At 40.8% G+C, this 27,846-nt stretch overlaps 1 protein-coding gene across 3 annotated transcripts in view; it reads right to left on the reverse strand.

Moving 5' to 3' along the window:
• Positions 1 to 5,164: 5,164 nt before the first annotated feature.
• The window catches only part of LDLRAD3 (low density lipoprotein receptor class A domain containing 3), a 109,172-nt gene continuing 86,490 nt past the window's right edge, over positions 5,165 to 27,846 (reverse strand). For 2 of the 3 annotated variants that reach the window (XM_039552973.1, XM_039552972.1), the window contains exons 5-6: positions 11,631 to 11,976; positions 5,165 to 10,004 (exon numbers count right to left, since the gene is read on the reverse strand). In XM_039552973.1, coding sequence (XP_039408907.1) covers positions 9,746 to 10,004; positions 11,631 to 11,976 — 605 coding nt within the window. In that variant the 3' untranslated portion in view covers positions 5,165 to 9,745. Of the gene's footprint in view, positions 10,008 to 11,630; positions 11,977 to 27,846 lie in introns of all 3 variants that reach the window. The other variant, XM_039552971.1, reaches the window with a different exon arrangement.

Consider the following 27,846-nt stretch of genomic DNA (forward strand, 5'->3'; position numbering starts at 1 on the left):
GTTGATAGTGGTGAGGGAAAGCCTCCCCATAGCCTCAGGGATCCTTCCTAGGTGACTGATGGTGTGAAGTCATACACTCGCCAAAGAATACAGCACAAGCCCGTTTCCAGATGACACTTCATGTACTTATCCCCCCTTCCCCTTCATTTCCTCCCCTTTGCCTTCAGACCTGTCACAGTCCATTTGGTAAAAATGATCTGTGCTGCCTCCTTTGAAGCAGCTACTTGGATCCCACAATGTGGTTTAAGGGCTTTCAGACAGACTTAGTCCTGGGGCTGCCACAGAGGTTCAGCTACTATCCTCAATCACTGTAAGAGGGCTGAAGTCCAAAGCCCCTGTCTTGAGCATATCTAGCAATCTAAGATCTCCCCTCACACTGATCCTGGAACCACTGGCTACAGGTGATTGCAGAATGCCAGGTCAGACTGCATCCACTGAAATAAATGCCTGTTTCTTCAAAGGAATGTGAAATCCTCGGGTGTGCCTGTGCAGGCATGTCCTGTGCACTGAGAGGTAATGAACAGCCCCTGGAGCTGCTGGTGCTACCAGCCCACCATGCAGCAGGATTAACCTCTGCTTACAATGGGGTTATAAGGCTCATTACCCAGCAGCTGGAGGGAGGCTCACCCTCACACAGTGGTATGGCCTTCAGCTCTCACCCGACCTGGGATTTCACCACACACATGGCATACACACAGTCCCAGGGAAAATAACAAGAGTAGGGGCTGCCCTGATGGGATTAGCAGGCAGCAATGCTATTAGGACTCCAACTCCCTGTCTGCCTTCTCCTCCCCAGCCAGAGCCTCATCCTCTTAGGGTCTTGCATTTGCTCCTGTCTTGGTGTCACACCACACCCTTACAGCCCAGAGCAGCTCAAAGCCCAACTCGCTGAGCACAGCAAGTGCTTCCCTATGCGGCACCTGGCCTGTGCTGGGAACAGCTCCTCTGCTTACTTCATCAGATTAACACAAAACATGCTATCAGCACATTGGCAGGCTCTTAATGTCTTTGCTGGCAGGCTTTAATGGCCTCAGGTCTTCTAAGGCATCCCATTCATCTGGTGACTGTCAGGCTGCAAGAGCACCAGGGTGCTCTCCCCCCACATCCCCTTCCTCAAAGCAGAGATAAGAGCAGCTATTTTAAAAAGCAGGAGGTGACATGAAAGCACTCACTTTAGTTAGGACGCTGCTGCCATTCCATAATTAATTTCACCTAAATTTTCAAAGGAAGAAAAAAAAACCATCCGAAAACCATTCTGAATCACTCTCTCATCCACGTTAGCCATCTCCTTCTTCATATCAATATCAAGAAAAGAAAGTGGGGACTTCTTTTATTTTTTTAAATAATATTACCCTTCAAAGCACTATCTTGAGCTAATTTTTCAAATGCCAGCATGAAAGGCAGCCAGGTCACACTCTTCTCTCTGTAGTTCCTTGTATCACTTTGGGCTACCTAGAAACTCAGGGTCAAAAAGACATTTCTCCCTCTTACCTCCTCCCCCTCCTTTCCCCAGTTCCATAAAGCAGAAAACGTTGGTGCCAGCCACCCGATGAAGTGTTCCTTCAGGGCCTGTAGTAACCTGTGGCCCTCCCCTCCACACACTGTAATTCCAGTGGGCATTTCTAAACCAGCATTATTTACAGCAACCCATTTCCAGTACACCCTCCAGCTCCCTTCTGGGAGACATTCACAGTCCACACATTCATTAAGCTACAACCTTCTTTCATGGAAACCTACAGAAATACCTATTCTAGGTGAAGATCCAGCCCACAACCTTATTCTAGAGCAAAGTCCTCTTCCATGTGAAGAGCTATACCGAGTAACTGTTTCAATGAGTTTGCAGAAATAATAGGGCTAACAAATACCTAAAAAGTTAGAAGAAAATAAGGAATTCAAACATTTCTTCATGTTTTTTTAATCACTGCAAGAATTTTTTGCAAAAAGAAAAAGAACTTGAAACAGTTACCTGCATATCCAGACTTAACTCTTTTTTCTTTTCTCTCCTTAAATCTGCAAAAAATCTTCTGTTAAATGGAATAAAGGATTTAAAAGATCTCGAATATATGGATAAGATGGCACTATCCAGAGGTCAGGAAACTGGATCTTGGAAGATGCAGCTTCTGTTATTCCTGAAATTTATTTTGATGTCTCTCCCTGTCTCAGGTGTCCCTACTTTAAAAACAGTGCAAATCTTCCTCCCATCCCTGCAATGGATAAAAAAAGAAGAGAGAGTCATTAGCTGCTTGAGAAACATGACTTAAACAAAGCAGCCAAACAATTTCCACATAGTTTCCCAAAGGAAGCTGACAATTGGTCTAGAATGATTTTCACATAGTTCAGGTATCACATACCAGACAGACCAACTCCTGCTACCAAACCTGAAACAACTATTGCTTTTTCCTGTGAGTGCTGCACCTGCAGCTCCACTGGGCTCACAGTGCAGGAATATCTAACTGACCTGTAGCCAACTCCTAGACTGGCCTTGCTGATGAAGATCTGCTGTGTCTCTCCGATTCACAGGTTTGACACTTTTTTTTCTTTTCCCTGTAGAAGCTCAGGTACAATTTTATTTTATGTAATTCACATCTTAACCAGTATACCTAACATGACACCTTGCAAGTGGATATGTAAGCCAGCTCCCTTATTTCTGAAGCAAAGCACTCTCCAAATCCACTTTGGGTAATTCATTGGTTCTGCTAACTCCACTGCTCTGCACAGAGTGCCAAGGGAGAACAGTAAATACAGCAACAGATGCATGGAGAATTTTTGCTCTTGACTATGCATCATATTTGAGTAAACAGAAATTAGCAAAAGAGCAGCCATGTATCAACCCTACTTCCTTAGTCTGCAAATTCACTTACTGAGCAGCATTTAAATATTTCTTATTCAGGTACAAGAGCTGGAACACATAAGAAATCTCCGAAGCAGTTGACACATATACATATACATTAAACAGCCAACCTTCCTGTCCTCCCCTTACCCCACACCTCCATGAGATAGTGCTACTTTGGATGCAGCACTGGGCAAGGAGCCTTTGGAGCATTTTCTAAAATAACTCTGTCACAAACAAATGAGAAGAAAAATCTACTCTGTCAAACACAACATCATACTTCTTCATCCCTGTGCTGCAACAGGACTCGCATCTGTCAAGGCAATAGAAGGTGTTCCAAATAAATATAAAAGACTCAGACTCATTCAGCCAAATTGATGCTGCCAGGGCACTCCTTGAGAAGTGAGAGGTTTGGGTGAAGATGAGCTGTTACTCCTGTTGTTCCTCACAGGTGAAGGTTATTGCACTTTTATGCTGGAAAACAACAGTGGTTTAAATTTGAAGGAGTTACAGGCTGTAGTATCAAATAATGAGAGATGAAAGGTTTCACCTCAGGGTAACTGATAGGAATTAACCTTAGGTAAGATGAGACTAGGAAAAAAAGAAAAAGCCACCTGTAGAGTGGCTCTTGGGAAGCAGAAAGGAAGTGATGGTCCCAAATCAATTCTCAGTGAATGGGGGTCTTCTGCATGGTATCCAGCATCAAAGAAACTGCACCTAGTGAACCACTTGGTATTCATTCCCACAGAAATACTAAGGGTCAGATCAGCCCCAAATCTGCTCTACCTCTTCTTCTTCAGTGGTTCCTGCAATAAGGCTGTAAGGAATACTGTCAGGATTTTGGGAAGCAGAGAATCATGTTTCAATATATCTATTCACAGTATGTTTGGCAGATAAAGAGAAAAGTAAATTTCCTAGAGAGATCAATCCAGGACTTTTCCAAAGTGCTTTATGCAGTACACATACCCTCAGCTTTTCTTTGAAAAGCAAAGAAGAGCTGTGAATTTCCACATGAAGATGTCTTTGCTTCAATTAATAACAGCAAATAATTTTGGACTACAGCTCCCCAAACAGTGAAAAGCTGCTCAGTTCTCTCTCCAACAGATAACTGAGGCTGACTGATTAACAGAGTGCCTGCAAACCATCAAGAAAAGATGTTGCTCTTAAAAATCACTGCTGCCTATTTCATTTTTAAGGTGTAAAAATTAGGATCTTTAAACAAATCAAAGCAGAGAGAATAAAAAAACTTAATTAGGGATCTTAGTTGGAGAGTATGGTATTCATTATCAACATTGCTCAAGCATAGCTCTTGCTGGGATGTGAGACTGAATGAGCCAGCTCTGAGACTCCAGTACTCCCTCCCCTGCAGAGAGCCCATTGTGGCAGCCTCAACAGCTCCATCTCCCTTGTGCCACTGGTGTTGAATTCTGGATCCACAGCTATTTTGGGGCAGTTTGCCAGCACTAAACAAAGATTTCCATCTGAGAATCTGAGTGAGGGCATGTGATTTAATTAATGAGGATAACAATAAAACTGGCATGCCTTTGTGAAGGTAGCAAGTGGAGAACAATCATGGAAGTGGGATATGGCAACCTCTGTATACTTACAGAGATTCAACTACTTAGACATAACATTTGAATTAGTTCTCCTTAGTCTGGGAAAATAACTTTATAACATCAGGGGTACTTCTTACAGTAATCCTTTGATTAACAGGACTTGGACAAGAAGCGGGTCTGGATTTCTGGGGCTGGGTGGTTCCCCTGATAGTGGTGGTGCCTGCATGAGGCATCTGACTTGGGACTGCAGCCAGGCACGCTGCCTCCACGGAGCATCTCCACTTGAATCTGGCTCACGCGTCCAGCACGTGGATCACGGACCTGGAGATAAACAGGGACATTGTGCTGGCAACACGAGTGGGGGGGAAGTGGCAGGCAGAAGGGGGGAGGGAGAGGCTGATGCTGACAGCCCCTTACCTCTGTTGGTAAATCCATATACAGCAGTCAGCACAGAGCACCAACCTCTGCTGCGGCCTCTAGAGCTTTGCGACAAAGCAGACAACAAAACTGGCTCAGATGCCTCATCTTTGATGCCACAAACACAAGCAAAATGAGAAGTTATGAAATTAAATCATTTTCATTTGTATAAATACGAACACACATGGATCAGTATATTTTTATACATACGGGTACATGTGAGTTTCCAATATCACTTTGTTTTAAAAATACCTTTAAAACCCACAAAGAGTTAACAAAACTAATCACGGAATGCAAAAAGAAGCCTCATGTAGGAGGCTTTAAAACAACTGAGACTTCATGAGACAGGGGACACGCTCACTTGTGAACAGTATTAAAACACCAACTTTATTCAGGAATACAGAATACATTTTTGAAGATTTCCAGTTTACCAAAGTTTAAGACAAGGTTGGCTTTCAACATACAACCTCCTTTAAAGCATTTAAGTAACTTCTCCATTTCAAGTTAACAAAACCCCTCAAATCAGGGAAAAAAAAAAAAAAGACAAATGAAGGCCACAGTCCTGCACTGGGATACATTCAGGCAGAATCCAGAACAGTATTGAAATTCTTTCTGCAGTCCGTATTTTAGTCCATGGGTGCAATATAACCTTGTGTTAATAAAAAAATATTGCAGATCTAGTAAGAACTGCAAGAAAAGCCCTTGTCTTACCATTTTAATTCCAGGCATTATATGCAAAGTAGCTTCCAATAAGCAACAGTTAAAAACAGTACTTGTCATTTGATCACCACATTAAAAATACAGCATTAAATTTTTTCTTCATTTATACAATTTTAAATATTCATTAAAAATCACAAATCAGTGTCCCTCCATCCTTTTCATCGTTAATAGTTTTTCTTATCTACTAAAACCATTTGTCTTTGCTAAGATGTCTAAAAGTAAAGAGCACAAGATTAACAAGCTGCAGCATTAATTAAAGTGAGAGTCATCTCTTTCCTCCACTCAGTGTCTAAATCTATCACAAGGGCCCTATTAGCTGTATCAAAGTGAAGTGCTGTAAATAAAACTGATTTGGCTTAGAAGTAGAGGAAGAAGGAATGCAGAGTTATTTAAAAATTGTGATGCAGTCGGTGTTGTTGTGTGTGTCACTGCAGACAAGAGCCAAGAAAATTATTCACAGGCTCTCTTTTAAAAGCATTACTGCCAGTTTTCCATTTCCAATACCAGAGAGGTAAATGGTAATTTGCTTTACAGGGAACTTCAGATTACTATCAAGCAGAATCACTAATGGCTTAACTTTAAATACACAGCACTCTGATTTCAGCAGAGGGTACAGACACTTAAAACTCCTAAATTTTATTTATTTGTTTATTTTTAAATGACCTTCTTTTCAACATGCCTTCATTTACCTCAAGTAGTCATTTCTTCAAACTCTTTTGTTCAAATATATTAACAACTGCACTGAGAATTACTCAACACAGTGGTCACCAACCACTACAGATGCGGAAACAGAATTTGGCTCTGGAAGAAAATTTTAACTGATTTTACTTTTGTAAGAATGGATCTTTGTAATAACATCAATTTGTTTAAACATTAAATAGAAAGGAAAGCTCTTGGATGACTAACATCAAACTAAAAGGTTAAGAGCAATTGTAAACAATAGGATGATCAATTCCAATTTTACCTGCTACTGAAAAGAAACCCTATCATGTGGTATTGGATGAACATTTAACTGCAGCCTTACAAGCTGCAGGATTTCCAATGAAATATTTAATTTCATCAGCACATTTCCCAAAGATTCCACTGAATAATGCAGCGTAGAGCTGTATTAACACTCTAGAAGTGACACATCATAAACAATTTCTGTGTGATACTACAGCAATTTCCAAAGAAGCCAGCCTAGCAAACCTGTTCTACAAACCAGAAAACTGGAGTAAGACGAGTCACCCCAGGTTTTAGCACGCCTTTTTTGAACAAGATACTGAACAGCTGTAGTCCTCAAAGTTCAGTGGTCCCCATGAGTAACAACGAAGAGGAAGACAAGACTTGTTGCTCTTTTTGGATCTCTAGACAATGATACCTAACAACACCCAGAAATGCAGGTAACAGCCTCTCCAATCAACATTCAAACAGAAAGGCACAATCTCCTTTTAAGTTGTGTTCTCATAAACTAGAAGATTCCTTTACAAAGATAAATACACCCTTAGCTGGAAGGGAAAACATCACACCATTTAGAATGTTTATTCCTTTTTTTTTTTTTTTTTTTTTTTTGTAAAGTCCAAATGGATTATCTTAATGCAAAAATTACATGAATATATACATCCTGGAAGAGTATCTTTTTTTTTTATATATATATATATATGTACATATATGACAGTGACTGACACAGAAGACAGAAGAAACAGGCTATATTCACTCTTTTCCTACTTGTTAGCAACGCAAGGCAATGTTTTTCAGATGCCATAGGCACACAGTATTTGGGTTGCACACACTCTTGGTGTCTTAGAATACACATGGGGAAATGCAATTGCCTGTGCAAGGCTTGTTTGAGGGATACTGGACACAATGATTTTGTTTCACTATACAGCTTTTGGCCACTTTAAAACATACCCAATTACAATGAAGCTACTGCAAACTCCTCAAGGGTATGTTTTCAAGAGCAGTATAAAGTTTCTAAAACTGCAACAGAAAACTATTAAGGTTAATTCTCATACAGCGTAACACAGCTCTCTTACGGAGCCCAAGAAGAACTTTAATGAAAGGCCAGAGGGACAGCAGGGTCCAGTGACCACAGGAGATGTCCTTGCACCCACCTGTACTATTAACTCATTCATGTACCTGAGTCTGATCTACCTGTAAAATAAAGAATAACTGTCTGCTCTGTGCAGACATCAGTCTGCTGATGACCTCAGTCAGTCAGTAATACAGCTAAATCCTGCTTTGTGCAGGACAGCATAACTACATTGCTTGAGTTCTCAGCAAGCACGAAATCAGATCCACTCTTGCACATTACTTTGCAAGGACCTAAGAGCATCTTCAGCAATGCATTTCACCACAGGCTGCCTAAGCCTGTAATGAAAGCCCTTCATCTGCTTCCAAAATCAGCCCAGCCCATCAGTATCAGAATTCTCCAGGACACCCCACCATGTCCTCAGTCCTGGAATGACCTGTGCTTGTAAATCTCTCCCTGCCTCTTGCATATCGTGGCAACAGACTCCAGAGCTGGAAATGGAAAAATAACCAAACCAACAACACCCCCTGCCTCCCTAAAAATTCAGGTGTATTTATGAGAACTGAGACTGAACTTGAGTTGTTCCCTTACCTACACTCCAAATTCTTGGGTTCTCAGCATATTACCTCTGGGCAAAAGAGTCTACCTTAGAAAGATGGGGAGAAAGAAAGCAGAAGGTGTGGGCAGTCAAGCTTCCTTCACTTCTTTTAAACAGCAAGGTCTATTTAATGACACTGTTCTTTTACACAGAAGGAGTGGGAAATGTGGGATAGACAAATATTAATAATTTTTCAAGGCAATTTTCCCCTCAGACAAGAGAAAGACGTTGTTTTCTCTATATTGAGCACAAGCACAGCACTGCAGTGGCATTTAAATTCCTAGCTTCTTCCCTCTTGCTACTCTGAATACCTTTACCTCCAAGGTGCTTTCACATGGGTGATTCAACAAGGTGCACTGAAACACATCTGACAGGAGACCATGACAAGACTCAGGACAGAACAGACAGAAATAAATTCTGGTTATCTGCAGAAGTTAGGATTTTAACCAAATGAATATGAATAATGTAAACTCTGTAAAAACCAATGAGTTTATCAAAACCAAAACTTTGACAGTTTAGAGTTCTTGTGGTGCAGAAGAACTACACCCACGTGATACACTATGCACATACCCACACACAGCATTACACACATGTATTCATGCATGTACACATACATGATGGAGGTGGGATGACAAGGCCAACGCCTTTCACTGCATGACCTGCCTGCTTTCAGCTATTTTACAAATACAACAAACTACTCACTGACATTAAAGCTTTCTGTGCCGGGTGTTTGCCTCACACCAGTTTTGGTGTTGAAGATTTAGCTGGAACAATTTGGGTTTTGTTTTGTTGTTTAGTTGTGGGGTTTTTTTAAGAGGGAACACATGGAGTAATGTTTTGCCGCACAGGAAAAGAAGTCTTGCTCTGTTGTTTTGAGAAGCTTCAGTGCCTCTGTACTCAGCCTTGACATTTGACAGATAAACCAACCTTTGTGGTGTTGCTGAGACAACCTATGCAAATATGGCCTAAATACTGGCATCTGGAAAAAAACCCCTTGCTTAGTTACAGTTGTTGCATCCTCACAAGCTTAAAACTCCTTCACAGTGAGAATGTTCCAGGCTATGCAGAGATGGGTCAAGTAGGAGATTTTCTGCAATTTGGGCACTGCCAGGCGGCTGGCATTGGGCACCACACCTCCAAGCAGAATGACTGCCTCTCATGTGCTTCAGTGACCACCAGTTGACACCAGAGAGTAAGAAGAAACAGCTCCCACGTGGACAGAATGGAAGGCAGTCTGAAAACAAGAGTCCTTCTGGCAGAGTTCTCGTGCACCACTTCTGTAAATATTATACACACACATATATACATTCATATACAGTAAGCAGTTCAATAAATACAGCACATCAGTTCTTTTGACAAAGCACTGATGTTTCTCTTACTTGCTGAACCAGAACTTGCTCACAGAAATACTGTGGAGAGCTGATGTGACTCTAGGTTTAGCCCCCCTGCTCTGCCTTTGATGAGCCCAAAATGCTGAATTCAAGTATTAACTCAGTGTGAATTCAAACCAAGTCATCATTCAGGCACATGTCCCCCTGAAACCTATTAGCCACAGCAGATTAACCCACACAGACACAGTAAATGCCTTCCTGCCATCCCAACTACTGGAGCAGTTACACTTCTCTTTCAGCAATGTGGCTGAGCAGAGAATCACTCTGATCTACTGTCCTCTCCAGAAGAGTTCTGTGCCCATCCATGCTGCCATGGACATCTCTCGTCCAACTGTCGGATGTGCCCACAGGACTTTCTGCCATGGGGGTGTCTGTGCTGGCCAAGCTTCCCGACCGAGAGCGGTAAGGAGGAAGGTCCGCCTGGTTAAGTGATTCCGATTCGGAACAATAAGGTGGTGGAGGAAGGTCAAACCAAGGTGGTCTGCTGTAAGACACACAACAGAGTAAGAAGTTACTGGAAACATTGGGACAGAAGATAGTACATGGTATTCCAATTATGAAAAAAGCAAACAGCATTTCTCAGCTTTTCAATTATGACACATATCAAGAGATCTCAGACCTTCCTACATCATTCGGGTCATTTCAAAATATCCACACCACCACTGGGAAGCAAGGTTTCTGGCCAAGGTGCAACACAGTAATTACAACCTGTTCAACAATCCACACGCTGAGTTAGTTGGCTATGGACTTCAACAAAGCTGGCTCAAAGCCAGCTGTGCAAGAGGTAAAGAACTTTTCTGTTTAACATTTACACCAGAGAAAACAAGTTTAACAGAAATAACATTAAGTGGTGGATTTACACCTATAGATGATGACGTGAACAGAAGAAAGCTCCAAGGAAACCTCCACTAAGTGACAGAGATTAATGGCTTACAGTCCACAAATAAATAACAAACTGAATTCTCCACACTGACAAATCACTTTGGTTGTCATGAGATCACATGCAGGGCAACTGCTAAGTAGGTACAGGCAAGATGAGTACTGCATTCAGGAAAACTGTTCTGTGGTTCTGATAGCAAGCACATAAAGTAGCTGAAGGGTTGAGCAGACTGATAACAGGCCCTGGGGGCAATTAGCTCCAAAACTGCTGATGGTTTTATCAGCTCAGGTGAGAATTGATTACAGTCTGGACACCTGCTCATTTAGTTGTCCTTAACAATGAAAAGATACCATTATTATGAAAGTCAACATTAAGACAAGGGACCTGCAGCCAAAAGCAGCAGAGAATAGGAATTTACTATTATTCTTAAATCCTACAGTTTGTACTAAAAATACCAACAGGGTGATAGTGAATAATCGGAATTGTTAAAGTTTGTACTATGTCCTTTTCATGTAGAGGGGATGTCTGTTTACAAGTTTTGTTTGGAAAGGCTTTACAGACAGAGGTTAAAATGAAGGTTAATTATCTACAAATAAAAACAGTGTCATAACTCCATAACTACAAAAGCATCATAAACAAGCCACACCCACACCAGACTTCAAAGCACTTTCAGCTATTTAAACTAAGACGAGTTCTTTCCGTTCCAGAGTTCTGTTCTTTTCTTGGTGAAAGGAAAGCAGTGCAGAGCAGAAGAATGACACAATTTCTTTATACAAGAATTGAAGAACTCTCTCACCTTTATATACTTATTATAAATGAACAGGGCAATATTTTTTCAGTGCTATGACCTTCACCTTAGCTGGGTTTTTTTGGTGAAACTCCAAACCCAGTTTTCACATTTTGATTCCAGACTGGCACAGGATATCACTACTAGAAAAATGATACGTTCTCCTGCCATTCTCAGTATCTTACAACCAACAACATGTGCTAAGAGGACATGACTGGAGTTAGCCTCAAATCCCTTTAATACCAGTAACAGGACCTGAGGACCATGAACTTTTCATACACAGAAGGAGCTCAGATTTACTTGAAATATGCAGGCAACAGAAGTGCAACACTGAACTTCTGTCAGAAGCAGCAATAAGCGGGGGGCAGCAGCACAGATTACCAGAGCTGCAGTCAGCAGAGTGACGCTTTGGAGGGCCCAGAATCAGCTCCCGTACGTACCTTTGGTCGAGCACGGCCTCTGAATAGGAGGGTGGGGAGTCCAGATCCCCTGGCCTGTGGTAGGGCTGGCTGGCCACGTACTGGATGCCGTTGTTGACGCTGTAGGTGACGCTGCAGTGGTGCGGGTGGTCGAGGACCACCAGGCGGGACAGCAGCACGGGGTGCTGCAGGCGCTGCACCGGCAGCGCCATCAGATTGTTGCGCTTGCGCTGGTGGTGCAGCACTAAGGCAAGAAAGGCCACCACGAGCACGAAAATGACAGAGCTGCCAATGATGGCATAGGTGATACTCGGGTAGTAGAGCAGCTGATTTTCGGACGTCACGTAATCTTGGCCACTCCCTGCCTCTGCAAGACAAAAGGAAAAAGGAAGCCTGAGATTGGTTTCAGTATACAACTGCTTTTGGCCTATGCTGTGTTTTCTGCTAACACGCTGTGTGACAGAAGAAAGTTTTCCTTTTTCTTTCAGATTGTGGAAAACGAGCTTATTAAAAGCACATGCATGCAAATTGGAGATTGGCAGAGTATCCCTCAGTCCATCCTCGCCCGCAGCAAGTGCCAGCACATAAACTAATAGGGAGAGACAAGCTGAGAAAGAGGAAAACACACATCATAGTAGGAAGCATGAGCATTATCATGGGAGTATCTCTCCCACCCCTACTTAATAGTCAGTACTTTTGTTTCCAGGTGAGACACCCAGATCCAAGCCATAACGGCAGTACCTCAGCTGCACCTGGCAAAGCTCACTAGAATCAGACATGTAGAATGTGCAATACTCACTTTTCTTTTTCTTACTTTACATTCCCCTGACGCCATTTAAGCCCCATGTTCACAAGATCGTGCAGCCATTGAGCAATATTTTTTTGGGCAGGAATTTCTCTCTCTGTGCAGCCTGTAATTCCTTACAGCCTCAAACAGGCTATTCTGACATTCATCTACCTCAAGAAAAATATGAGGCTGAGTAAAAACCAAACCAAACAAACAGAACCCCAAATCCACACAATTACAACAGCATGATCCATTCAAATTCTTAATTTCCTACCGCAGAAGGCTGGCACAGTAAGTCTTAGCATATGATTTTCCTTTCTTTTCCCTATCAAGCAAAACTGCTTTTTAGTCATTTAGAATTGCAACAGAGCCACTAATATATTTCTCTAACAACAGATAATGAAATATACACTGACTGTGCCCAGCATAATGGAGAGCTTTACTCAAGCACCCATTGTTCTCATCAAGATGCTTTAGGTATCTCTGAATATTTGATTTTGGTAACTCACTTCCATACTTAAACACCAAACAACAATTTCCAGCATCACTAAAAATAGCTTCTGCATTTGTTAGTAAGATAATACAACATAAAATGGCGAATCCTTTAAACATCTCCATTTTAAAGCATAGATGCTTTCATAAGAAGAGATGAGATGGGAAAAAAAGACTGTACCAGAACAAAGAAACATGATTTCTTCACTATGAGAATAGTGAGGAACTGGAACAGGTTGCCCAGAGAAGCTGTGGATGCCCCATCCCTGGAAGTGTTCAAGGCCAGGCCGGATGGAGCTTTGAGCAACCTGGTCTAGCGGAGGGTGTCCCTGCTCACAGGGTTGGAACGAGATGCTCTTTATGGTCCATTCCAACCCAAACCATTCTGTCATTATTGGTCCAGCTACCAACTATGAAAACTACCACTCAGATAGATCTGTTCTACTGATGATGCCACTACAACCACACACCAGAGCTTTGCAGGCCAGCCACAAGCCACAGACTTTTCCTGGTGCTTAGTGTAACACCTTAGTGTAACACCTCAGGGAGGATCTTCACTAACTTTATTTCCCCATGCAACTGTGCTAGAGAAAGCAAAAATCACTGTTTCCAGTCAACATTGGGTCTCTGGCTCACTCAGCAAAGTGAACCAAGTCTGCAGGAGGAATGTAAATGAAAGCAGAAGGAAGGAAAGGAATTGACATGCATTAGTAATTTTAATTACAGCTCATCACATATTACTCTGGCTCCTTTAATACACTCCCTAAATTCAACAGCCAAGAAATGAATTCATGTCACATACCACAGACAAGGGCCAACACAGGGAATATAATGACAAGCAGATAATTTCTATGCAAACATCAAGAAATTTATTTGCAAGGACTGACCCATGCATGAATACTACTTCCTGCAGCAAGTGCAAGGAAGGTCAATCTATTATGACATCCCACTAAAATACCACAAGACTCTCATTCAGCTTGGCTCACTGGTTACAGTGCATTGGCATAAGGCTGCAAACAGGATGCCTTTGCAGACCTGATGAGACCTAATTAGTTACCATAGGCTCATTCCGCAGCAGCACAGTCCCTTCTCTGTATAATCTCCATCTTACTAAAAGGGAAGAAACATGAGAAGTGAATTATCCATCAACTTTTTTCCAAACTTTCAAAGTTATCCACCTGTTTAGGATAGCATCTTCCAGGTCCTACAAGAACCAGCTCTAGAAATCCAAACAGGTTAACCAGACTGCTGAAGAAAAACTACTTTGTCGAAAGTCAGACGGGACCTGATGACCAGCTTTAGAACAGGGTGAAACAAAACATCTCTTACCTGCTTTTACAATCCTTTTCATACAACAACCATGGACATCTTTTGCAGAGATTTGGAGTAACTTTGCAGTTAACATGCTGTTTTGGAGATCTGGGATTACTGTGGCTAATGAAACATCATCTACTTACCAGTTAACTCTGTTGCTTTTCAGGTGCTTTTAGATCTGTTCCTTGTATTCCCATTTAGTTCAATGTCCCTCTGAAACCCAGAGCAATCTAAGGGCATGCCTGCAGATGTGTGTAGAGGTCTCTGAGCCAGCAGCAGAGCCATTAGGGTGCTGTTTTGAGCAGTGCTGTCTGGTGCAACCTTTGAACCGGCCAACACAGCAATATTGCATTTGGCATTGGAATTAGCATCTCCATCAGTTCAGCTAATTCTAGCCCATGTGTCTCTAACACGAAGCTGCACAGAGAAGTACAGATACACGCTGTGAAGAGGAAAGAATCTGTTCATTTGTCAAGTGCTCTTTCTTGTGCCCCAGGCAGTGTTGAGGATTTGCATGGAGACACCCTCCCCATGCAGAGAATCCAGCTCCCTAAACATGCATAGCCTTTATACCTGCCCAGGAAAAGACTGTACCTGAGATGGAGTTCTAACTAGGAAGATTCAGCTATCACTGAAACTAAGTCTTCTTTCCCCACAGTAACAACCTTACTCTTGCCTTATAGGTGGGTTTTCTGGGCCAAGAAGATATAACCAAAGGTCTCTTAGCAAACCATGCTCACAGGTGAAGTCCAGTGGCATTTCACTTCTGCTGTGGTATAATTTATGCCATGAAAGACCAACCCGTACCTCACCTCTCTTTTCTAGCAAGGTCAGTAAATCCAAACCCAAAAAAGATGAAAGTAACATTACCTGAGCCTATCAACACTGCTTGGCTTTCAGCCCTAAAGACGTGAACTGCCCTTAATGGTCTTCCAAAATAATGCTTTGGCAACAAAACTGCTCTTTGGCACAGCTAAAACAAAAGTAGCAGAACTATGAGACAGTTTTGCATACAGGAGACTCTTACATAAAGTTTTTGCTTTGTCTTCATATATTGTTACTCACTTTGAAGTGAGTAACTTCTTAGAACTCCTTGATAACATTCTGGAGGTCTTTTTGTAGAGCCCAGTGAATATTCAGAGGTGTGGAAGGGAATGAGGGGTACTGAGCTGAGACTGCCTGATGAACCTCTATCCATTTTGCACATGATGTAAAAGGGAGAAGGTGAGATACGGAGAACACCTGAAAACTCTCAGCTGGACATGCACAACTACTTAAGGAAACAAAATCCACTACTCTTCAGCTCTGCTCTAATAATTTTCAGCAAATGTTTACACATCATAGAAGCCATTGAACTGAATTTCTCGGTAATTCAGTTATCTTCTCCCAGGAGAAGCAGGTATTATCCAGGTAGGTTTAAAAAGTTCTGTCTGCTCTGCTACTAAGTGCAAATTCATGAAAAAGAGTGAGTGGGCAAGCAAGTTTAATTTAAATTCAAGGAGCATTTCTTATTTTGTGCTTTTTTTTCCCCTTAAGAAGATCCATTTTCTATCAAGCCACATATAAACAGTTTATCAATGTCACTTATGCCTATTAAACCCTAGTATCTGGGAAATGCTGAATTCACAGATTAGAGATTTTTGGAGTGTAAAAAGCCTTGTGAATAATTTAGGAAAACACTGATAAAGGAAACATAGCGGGTTGTGCTCAGAGGTCTATTTTATTGACTGTGAACAAATTTGCTGTCTCAAAGTTTAAAAAAAGATCTGAGAGTAACTGCATTAAGTCTGCCAGACATAGGCATGAGAGGCTATTATTTTATCTTTCACAATCCTCTGCTCAAGCCTGGCTTTTCACAGTTCATTGGAGAAAAAGCTTTTGAAAGACATAATCTGAGCAGACATCTGTAGCCTTAATGAGCACGAGTCATGGTCCATCTCCAACAAAGATGCTACTGTAACAACACATTGAAATTCCAACTGGTTCAAGTGCAGAGCTGCAGCTTGGAAGGTTAAAGGCAACAAAAATCAAATGCAGACAGGCAGAGCCTCTGCACATTATTTACTTTCTGTGTTTGGAGTTCTTAGGGCATCCAGCTAAGTCTCCCAAAACTCTTACTAAATTTCTCATCCTTGATGATTTTATATCCCGCTAAAACAAATCTTACATAGATTTTGTGCACCGAACTCTCAGAATACTCTTTATTCTAGTGATGTTTCTCTAACTGAGTTATTTTTTTCCCTATTGCCCTTCTCAGTGCTACAAACAAGATCTCTCCCAGACTACACAGCACCTTGACCTCATGCAGTCTCATACTAGGTTACCATTGTTCCCCTCCTGAACAGCTTCACAGTTCCCATAGACACCAGAAAAAAGGATTGGTTTTCAACTGTATTCAAAGCATGTTTTTGCCCTGCTATGGCTCTCTCTGTTTCAGGCACAGGAGAGAGATTCACTAATGGAGGTGTTACACATACTAAACAGACCTTATCTATGGGAATTGGCCAGAGGAATACAATATGATTACATCTTTGCTGAACAGGTACTTGATAAATGGGTAAGATTTCTGGGAAACCACCATGATGAAGTTCCTTCCAGGCATGTCTAGAACAGTGATGACTTCACAGACACAGACAACAGGTATCTGCACAGATGTCCTGGCTTCAAATGGCACCAGGTTATCCTGTGTTTAACTCCCTGCTAATCACTGTCCCTAATGCTCAGAGACCAGAACCACAGCAACCACAACAGCCCTCGATCTAACAAGCTGGAGCAAAGGGCATATCTATTCCCAGCTCTTGAAGTTGCCCATCAGGTCATTTTCTCCATCTCTGCCGGCTCCTTGCCAGGCTGTCGCCACCTGAAAACCAGACAGTGATGTTCCTACATTCTCAGGACATCCTCCCAAGCTGACAAGAACTGCATTTTCCTCAAAAGTCTAAGTGTTTCAATATCAAGCAGAAGTCTAAATACCACTGGGTGCTCTGTCTTTACCTATTCTTTCAGATGACTGAAAAGATAGTCATGATCTTGCCTACATAAACAGAGTAGGACCTCTTGATATGAAGAACTTATTAGCTGTACATACATATAATTTTTTTTAAATCCCTATTGGTATTAGTGTAACAACTTGAGCTCTGAGCAATGAAATAGGATTTCTCTGTATAATGCACTTTAGAGGCTCTGAGAAAAACAATGCTTATGTTCCCAAGAATGTACAGCTAAGTTCAAGACTTGGAGCTATATATAGTTATACAAGTAGCCAGCAAGACACAGATAAACCTCAGGACAGTAGCAGTCAGCAGAATTAGAAGCAGTGCCAGCATGCCTCATTCAGTGCACCAGAATGAGCGCATTACCAGTGCCTTCCTCCCCAGACTTAAATCCTCCTCCTGACCACGCACTACAAGAGCTGGGCTTTCAAGTCTTTGCAGCTGCTCTAAAAGAGCAGCTGAGTCAGCCTGAAGATCAAGAGCCTCACCTCTCACATGCCATCCTTTTTTATCTTCTGCAGGGCAGGATAATTACTCCATGCGCTTCAGACACACACACAAAGAAAAGAAAAGCAGCAAACTGAGCAAATATGTAGAGAACTAAGAAATACTTAGCAGTAGTCATGGCAACTAAAGTTCTAAAATTAACTTGGCAGCAATGTAAAAACCTGCAAAGCCAAAATCTGCCATAAAACACAGAAACAAAAGGTCCAGACTTGGCAGCTGGATGGAGCCCAAGGAGGAAATTAAAGTGTTACTCCAATGTAATTCAGGATTACTCCAGCATTGATCTAGGCAGCACTTCCTGGACACGTGATAGGATAGTGGTGTACTTTGATTAAATCATAGCCAGTACAAAAACCAATACCAAAAGCAGGGGTAGAACATAAAAAGGAAGAACTTTGTTCTAAAAATGTTCTCTAAATGCAGTGGTTCGGTTACTTCTGTTTGTCTCCTCTTTCTCCTTTGGAAATGGAGTGCCACCATCAAGGAGGCTGCCATGAAATTAGTTACTATAGAGTTCTTGTAACATTTTATGACAAAAGATGCCACTCGGGAAGAGTCTGGGGCACTGAAAGCTTTAGGGGCTTGTGCTACTATTGGCCCCTCCCAAGCATTAAATTAAACCTGCTTGCAGAAGAAAAATCTCAAGCTGTACCCACCAGAAGGCTCTTTGGTAGACCAAGCTTATGAAAGAAATCAAGAATGTGCTTCAAAGAAAAAAACAGTATTATCTTTATGGCATAAACATGCTCTGGTGCTCTTACCAATACACGTGACAACTACACACCTCCCAGGCTCCAGCTCCAGTTAAAGCAAAGTGCCTAAGTTGGAGATAAGAGCCATTGATCCTGAAGCACAGCCTGCTCTTTCCCCCAATCTCCCAATAGATATTCCAGTCTCACCTGGCTCCAGGCACAAACAGTATTCCTCAACTGCATAAAAATCCAGGTTTGGGGTCTTTGGTTGCTGTGTACTCCCCTGCGTATCATTAATGAGTAGCATAAGATAGTCTTGAAAGTTAAAACAATAGAAGGTTTCAATGGAAAAGCTAACAGAACTGTGAAATTCAACCAGCAAGACCCAAGTTACTCAGTCTCCAATATTTAAGGAATAATGGACATACACTCAAACACAAGAAGTTCCACCTCATCGTGAGGAAGAAATCCTTTATGCTGAGGGTGGCACAGCACTGGAACAGGCTGTCCAAGGAAATCATGGCATCTCCCTCTCTGGAGACATTCAAGAGGTCCCTTCCAACCCTAATGATTCTTTGATTCTGTAATATCAGCTTCACTTCTTTAACTAAAGCATGCTATTTTCTACCAAATCCCCTCGGCAACACTGGCAAACTTATGTGCAAGTGCACTCTGCTGTCTTCTGCGAAGGTTAATCAGAGCTCTGAGCCAGGAAAGAGCCTGGACATTGGATCAGCTCCCTGCCAGGACAAAGGCATGCCCTACCTTGATTAACTCTGAAAGGTCTTCAGTACAGTTCCAAGTCAAAAGCATGATGAAAAACAAGTCTGGCAAAGGCCATGGGTGGCTTTGCCTTTCCTATTCCAGTCTTGACCTTAAGTGCTTAGAATCCACGTTTCCATGACATATTCCACTAACACTCCTTGCAATCATGTGAATATCTAGAAGGCAGAAAAACCCAACAAATAAAAACAAAAAGTAAACTAATTAAAATGAAAATGTGTGGATGAAATGCTAGTGTTTTCATCATCTATCAACTCTCAAACTAAATTACACCCACTGCAAAACTGTTACCAGTTTGAGTGATCTGCATGCCTGAAAAAAATGCATGTTATTTCAATAGAATGTCTGGAAAAAGCTGAACATGGGATGCTGTGCAGGACAGCTGAATTGCATTTTTGTAGTGTTTATTCTGGAGGCTGGCAAGAAGAGACACACAGTGCTCAGCTAGAATGTGCACATTAACTTTTTCCTGGGTGCTGATTAGTGCTATGAACAGCTGGAGCGTAAGAAGGATAATAAGGCTTGAAGAAATGCAGTGCAGGATTTATGGAGCCTGCAGTCAGGTATACACGGCAAGAAATAGTGCTTAAATGTGATTTAAATCTATATTAGACTAAGTTTATAAGCAGTTTATAAATTTAGCCTAATCGTTCAAGAACTGTATTTTAATGGCTCTGATTTTTGAGAAAGTGTTAGTACAACGTCCATGTCCTGTTTTACATATTACTATTGTCAATCCTATTTTTTTTCTAGAATTGTTAAGAGGAGATGTTGCCAGATACACAGTGCACACAGCTTCACTTGTTCAAGATATTAACAATCCTAACAATTTAGAAAACATGAGCAGGTTGTGATCTCGAGTAAAAAAATAAACAAATTTGAAGAGACAGACAACAATACCTTCCAGGTCACCTAATCCCTTCCCTCGGGTCCCATTTCACATCACCCATTCATTCATACCTACTCAATGCCCCCCTTCAATGACTGCTTCTAGGATGCCACAGAAGAAACCAGCAGCAAATCTACTCCAGCACGAGCCTGCAGGCTACCTTCTGGCTCTAGGAAGCCAAAGGAGACTGGAGAGGAAATCAAGACTACAACAACTGAGTGGATGTGGGTAGAGACTCAGTCCAAACCAAGATGGAGCTCAGTTCTTGGTTCCACAAAACAGTGCACCTGTGTGAAGTTACATTATGAGATGCTTTGCTTCTTAAAGTTATCCTGACTTTGCATTACAATTGTTTGACATACAAACTAATGTTTCCTTTCAGCCACAAGCTCTGTAAACTCAAGAAACTGTTGCCAAACAGTGGCCTTAGTAGCTTCACTGCATTCAGGTTCCACCTTCAGGAAGGTCTTCACAGACATTGTACCTGATTGCAAATCAAAGTCTAAATATTTCCTTAAATATGATATATACATACAGAAAAAAAAAAAAGAAAAGAGTAGCATACAACAGCAGAGAAGACAGCAATTGGCTGTGAAAGTAGCTATTTCATAGCCCTTTTTGGCCTTCCTGATCACAAGACCCAGACTGTCAAATGCCAGAGAAAGAGAGAGGGGAGAAGAAAGAATGCAGAAGCAAATGAGGCGAAGAGAAGAAAAAGAAAAAAGCTGCATTTGAAAGCCAGTGTACACAAATGGGACACTAACAAGCATCTGGAAGGCATTAACACCAGGAAGAAGATAAACATGTGCTTTTCATCCTCTGATAAAAATCTCACTTGATCAGAAAAGATGACACTGAAAATAGGGAGTGGGAGGGAAACTCAAAGGCTGTGGCTGCCAGGGGCTCATTAGAAAATTGAAAGCTTTTCAGGAGGGTCCAAAAGGCTCTCCTCTGAACCTGAAACTATTCATTAATTACCTGAATGACTGAGAATGCTTATTCAGCTTGCTGTTAGGCAATACCAACTCTGCTAGATGAGATCAAAATTAAAAATTATTCAAAAAATAGCAGAAATGGGCAGGATCACATGTAGTCAGCAGAGAACAGCATGCTGACTGGCAGTGAAAAATACAATCGAAACAGAATCCAGGTCTAGCAAAGTGTCTGCTCGAGCATTTATCCAGCTCAGGACATCACACTTAAAAAAAAAAGCAAAGGTGAATCAGAGCTTGGTGGAGAACAACATGAATTACCAGATGCCCACAGAGACACTAACTACCAAGAAGGGTTGTAAGAATCAGGATTGTTTAGGCTGAAGACAACATTGCAGGGAAGCTTTTAACATTTTTAAATACAGAAGTTTGAAATGAATGAGAATCAAAACCATGCCTGCTCTAACGATATAAGTGCAGGGCTTTCAAACACTGCAGGGAAGTGTACCACATGACTAACATGAGAGATCACAGCTTTATTTCATATGTCTAATTGATCAGAGCTGCTGCCTTTGTCAGTGAATGAACAGTAGCAGCACCACACGCCTCCATGCCTTTAGATTTCCAGATACCCTGACCACTCTGATGGTTTTATCATAGGGACTATCATTCCTGTACATACTCAGGAGACCTTCCTGAAGTTTTTCTGCAGAGTATAAAAAATCCTGTAAATTTTAACTATCTACAATCCAGGTTGAATCTGAACCACTTACCCCCAAAGGCAAAGCACCACAATAACTTACTACCCACATGTGTAGCTCTGGTGTGAGGTGCAACTTGGTAAGTGGCAAGGAGAATGCAGCACTGGAACAGATCCTCTCAAGCCAACAATGGTCTAGGTACGCTTTGCAAGTACCCTGACACCTCTGACAGTCCTGAATGTATACACTGGCCTGTAGTCAAAAAAGAAATAGCAACGCTTTCACCCTGCCAATTGAATAGCCCAAAACACCCCATAAAACCTAAATTTGGGTTATTTCTCCTGGTGAGCTGACAAACCTGTGTTTGTTTCACCAAACCTGTCTTCAGATAAACAGAAAAAAGATGAAAAACGCCTTCTAACAATAAGGATGGAGCTCCTCTGGTAAAGAATTTTCTATCACTTGTTACATGATCCCATTCTTCTGACAAGTTCAGTAGGAGTTCATACTTCATTGACAAACCAATAAATTCTATAAGCCTTAGAAGCTAGCCATGCATCCATAAAGGAAGGAGGAGCTCATCTCCTCCTTTAGTGTGCAGAGGACACTTGGATACCTTTCCCCTGTGGATGGACTTAGCATAACATTTCAGACAGTAAATCAAGGTATTATAGTACCTGGGACTTTATCCAGAACTTTTCTTTTTGAAAAATGCATTATAAAAATTTTGGTCTCACTTCAGCAAGTTTTCATATAAATAAATTAAGCAAAAAATATCTTTCATTATAGAACGAAGGAAATTGGTGCACTTGATGAAAGGTTGTTTATTCAGCACTGTCAAATGCAGCCTAATGAATGTGAGAGTGCCAGATTTTATTCTTGCTGAAGATTTAGTCTTGTTTTTTGTTTCCAGAGAAATTGTGGAAACATTTATTTTCCCTTTGACCCTGGCTAACTGACTAAACTAGTCATACTGAATTGTGCAATTCTTGAAATGAAAAGCATGTGTACAATGCAAGAAAGAAAAATGTATTTTAAAATTAGTATTAAGAGGCAAGAATAATAATTATTAATCACTATGTCAAGATAATTACTGTGTGCAAGGGCAAATGAAGAGATTTTTGGTGGCATACTTATAGTTCTCATTCTGCGTGAAAAGACTGGAGGCAAATAATAATGATTAGTACGGCTTAGCATCGCTTAAAAGGCACTGAATTAGCTAATGTGTCACATGAGAACAAGCCTTTATTGACAGAAACTTTGGCTAATGCATAGCAGTGGTAAAGAAGGTTAATAGAAAACTGGCTTATCACAAGGGAAGGATATGAACTGTATTATGGCATGATTCTGCAAAACCCCAATGAAACCATGTCCGAACACTGGCAGTCTGTTTTGGCCAGCTTACTTGAAGACAGAATTAGGTTGATGAGAGTACAGCACGAGAAACAAAGATGATGAATGGGGGAAACAGGGCTTAAATATCAAGAGAGAAAAAAGCATGATTTATTTAGTCTTGAGAAAATACTCTGAAGAGGAGACATGATTGAAGTATTTATAATAGCCACGGGTTATAAAAAATAAGCTCAGTGACTAATTCTTAGATTATTGGGCAGATCAGAACTAAAGGCGAACAAGGGGAAAAGGGAAAAGATACAAGACAAATTTAGTGAAACACTTCTCAGGAAGAGAAAATAGGTAAAATGATGCTTCATGACTAAATTTAAACAAAAGCTGGGGGACTGTGGGCTGGGTAAAAGCTTCTAGGGAGCATAATTTGTAATAGCTGAGACATGTTTCCATTTACACACACACACGAGCATCTGCTGCAATTTTAAAAACCATTCTTAAAGCAAGAAAGGTTAAGAGTTTATCTAATTTGAAAGAAGAAGAAACAAAACCATTTACTACTACTCCTTCATAGTACAGATGCAAACAGCCAACTCCAGTATTTTTTACAGTACTATTCCTTTAAGTATTTAGAGACAAATCACATAAATGTTACAGTAATCCAACAAGATAGGTAAACCTATTCCTTACCTAAAAAGCAAGACTTAAATTAATAAAACTATTCGCTTCCAGTTGCATAGCTAAAGATTGTCAGCCAGGATCAGAAATTGGGAGTTCTCAGCTTCCATCAGCCATACCCTGCTCTCCACACACACACTTTAATGAATTATTTACTTTTTCTTTACTATCAAAGAGGAGGCAGCTTTATTGCTTCATTCTTAAGGTGCACTTAATTATCCTTGAGCAACCCAGTACTGTCCTCCCCAACACTCTGTGGTATTTTAACAAGCTGTCTACATACAGTGCTCACACATTGAAGATGAAGGCTGATTTAATATGCTTATGTCTGAGCTTAAAAACTTGTCTAAACACAAATTAGGAAAGAAAATTAAAAGAAAAAAAAAGGTCCAAATCACACTGGATTCTAGACTAAGTGAAACACACCAAATATCTAGAAAATACTGAATAAAAATGCAAAACAAACCCCAGACACACACTCGGTCTGTATGACTCCTTGCTGCCTTTACAAACAACTTTTCTTTAATTTTTCAGCTAGTTTTGTTCCAGTAGATAAGGACCCCATAAACAAAGACCTCTGGATGCTAAAGGCCTGACTGATCCTAACATCACTCTGTATAGCAGTCACTCGTGCCTTGTGCTTGCTGGCTCCTCTGCATCATGCTTACCCGTGCAACTCAACATCCTTCTCTTTGAACATTTTAAATACACAAACAATAGATGCTGCAATTTGCTTTCATCGGGCTTTTCACAAAAGTTTCAAGAGTTGTAAAATTGGAACATAATGGTTACCTGTGATTCGTAAAGTGGCAGATGACCTGGGAGACCTCCACCCAGGAAAAAGAAATCCTAAAATGCAATTTTCACACTCTGGGGTGTAACTACCCTGCCTTGGGAGTGTCACTGCAGTTTTGAAGGGATTAAAACAAAGAGCAGTCTCCATAACTAAGCCAGCTAGAAGTTTAATTAAATACAATTGCTTGCTGTGCTTCCCTTCCCCAAACAGCCTCATGCATATTCATCACCGTAATTACAGCAGTAAAAACCTCCACAACTAATTATGCCATGCTTCTCATCTTCTATATGCCTGGAATTTTTTACATAATTACCACTGAAATTAATTGCAAGTTAGTTAATTTTGCACTTTGTCCTTTCAAGCTTAATTGAAAATTAAAATTTTTCAAACCAGTCATTCTTGAAAGCATGGTGCTTTTACCTCAGATGGTGCCATAACCAAAATGTGATTTTAATGGCTTTTAGTAATATAGCATAGAGGAGTACTGTAAATTTTATCATTTAAAATAAGAGTGTTGCTCTAATACATATGAACCATATGCTCAGTAGTGCTACACTCTTCACAGAACATTCAGGCTGCCCAGTGCCACTTGGCCTGTCATGCAGTGTGTTAGCATGCCACCACCTGAGACACAGACCACTATCAGCCACAGTTAGCTTAGATCAAGCTCAGACCTGGAATTTTATCTGACTATGATTTAAGCATTGTGCCTAATATTTCAAGGGTAACTAATGATTTTGGATATCCAGTTCTACAGTCGATTCTGAAAAAGTAATGAACGTTTCCTCCCTTAAGAAGTAGGGGAAGAGGGCAAGAGCCAAAGTTTGACTTGGTCTAGAAAAATAATTGCATGAAAAATTTTCACTCAGCCCAGCAGCACACAGTCTCCTCATTTTCTAGGGTAATCTCTGTAATCAATTATGACTTATTGATTTGGGAGTGCCTTCAGTGAAGGACACTGTACAATGCAAAATCTTGCAACCAACTAAGGAACCGACCAAACCCCATGTTGTGACAACAGAGAGAAGATGCAGAACCCCTGGATGGGGATCCCAGCAATTTCCACAACACAAAGAGAACCAGTGACACACCTCAGCAAACCAAAGGAGATTTTGGGGGCACACACCATATAGCCCCATGTAACTCAATCCACTATTAAGATTATTTTCATTTAAGCCTATGTCCTTGGGATCTTAGTGGCAATATTAGGGGGTTTTGCCCACTAAAATAATTCATTATTGTTTTAAATGAAACGAAGTCTGTATTTCAAACACCTTTTCAATCTTAAATTCAAAGCTTCAATCTTGCTGTGTTTAATCAAATCTATTTTTTTCATCTGTCAAGAAATCTTGCAAATTTCTCATCAGATAGACAATTTTCAAAAGCACAAGAGAAGTTTGCTAAGAGAGCACTTGCTCCTTACGCCTCCACAATCTCTATAAGCCACTGACTCAATGGGTGAATTTTCTCTTACAATCTTTTGTTTTCAGATTCTGTAGAATCTTTCAATTCTGTACAGTAGTTCAATATCTTGTGGCAACAAAAATCAGGGTGGCTGGGGAGTAATTAAAAAAGTAATTAATAAGAAAAAGCACTGAAAGTCAAGAGCCCAAGAATGCCAAGAAAGCTCTTTCAGCAAGTGTCATAAAGACCTCTGACAAGTGATCCTTACCAGTAAAGCAAATGAGTACAGTATTTGTTCTGTCTCTGTACACTAAGAGCTGCCTGTGAGTAGCTGTGAACCTGTGAGCCACATGTGTATTATTAACTAGGAGGTTCTGAACAAACTAGACTGGTACAGTGTCAGAAAGCAATGATTTCTGTTTCACAGATAATTTGCAATTCAATGAGGAAAAATCCCTATGTGTTTGCTATGTCCAATTTAAAAGTGAGGCAAAACATAAATTCCGTTGTGTATTTTCATAGACTAGCTATAGTTAAATACTTCTAACCACATAAAATTGCAGAGCTCTTTGTAAATCAGTCTCAAATTTTCTTAACCAAAGAAACTTCATTCTGCTAATGACTAGCAAGTGTTACACAGGTGTATACACAAAAATACAATGAATGATTTGGTGTGAAATTCATGATTTTTTTGTACTCTGCATCTTTATCTGATGGAAGTCTTCTATGCTCTTATCCAAACCTCAGAAAACATGCTTCAAAAATCCTAGTTCAGATCTCCTAAGGATTTCTCAGTGTATACCTACATACCACACTAAGAAGCATTTTTAAAACCCAAAAAATACCAAGAAAAAAAAAAGAAGAAAAATCAGATTCTGTCAGTCCTACAAACAGTCATTTATTTCAACTACCCCACCACAATACTTCTGCTTTAATTAAACATTAAATCAGTCAAGTAGGCATGCAGATTTAATTACTGCTGTGGTTTAAAATGAGCTTATTTTCCCTTGAAACCAGTGAAGGTTAGCAGGATGACCTCAGTATAATGGAAAATCCTCAATCTGGCAGGATGCTGGACACGAATTTGTCCCTTACGGCACAGTTTAAATACCATTCTCAGTAATACAATGCTTACAAAGAAGCACTGGTTTAACAAGTTTAATCCAAACATACCTGAGGCCTATGGCAACTGAGTGTTTCATGGAAATAAATCAACCTGGTTTAGGGAACTAGCCTATTAAGCACTAACTTTGTCAGCTCAGTAAGAGTGGACTGATGCACAAGTCCCCAAATATCTTCATGTTTGATTGATACTTTTCTCCTCTGACTCATCATTGTGACCATTTCACTCAGCCACCTCGGTACTCAGGGTCAGGTCACTACAAGTGAAACAGAGCTCTCATAGGGGACAATGCGTGGTACAGGAAAGGGGAAAGAAAAGAGGAGTCTTTTAGGCCACATGGCGTCAGTTCAAAGCATTTCCCATCAGACAAGAGAGTGAGGATTGTCACCTTGAGTAGAGTCTCTTCCTGTTCACACCAGGGCTTTGGAAAAGACCAAGAACACACCCACCACAATGATGGTAAGAATTCTGTTTTCTCCTGAGTTACGTCCTACAGGGACCTCTGGGATAGCTGTCAGCAATCTGAAACCCACCCACTGATTTCCAGGCCTCTGTGAAGGAAAATCTGTGTATGTCTTCATCCTTTTTCTGCACTAAGATTTTTGACCAAGAATCTCAAAGGCTGTATGTCAGATGCAGACAGTGATTCTGGTTCTGGGCAAAACCCAAGCAATGAAGCAATTACTTGCTTAGTGATAGATCTGAGTAGCTGAAAACAGGGCAAAGCTGTTTAGTAGGAAACAACTACAGACATTTGTATTTATTAAAAAAACATAAGTATTCAGTGAAAAGCAACTGG

The sequence above is a fragment of the Corvus cornix genome, chromosome 5 (assembly GCF_000738735.6).
Source record: "Corvus cornix cornix isolate S_Up_H32 chromosome 5, ASM73873v5, whole genome shotgun sequence".
Classification (NCBI taxonomy): Eukaryota; Metazoa; Chordata; class Aves; order Passeriformes; family Corvidae; genus Corvus; species Corvus cornix.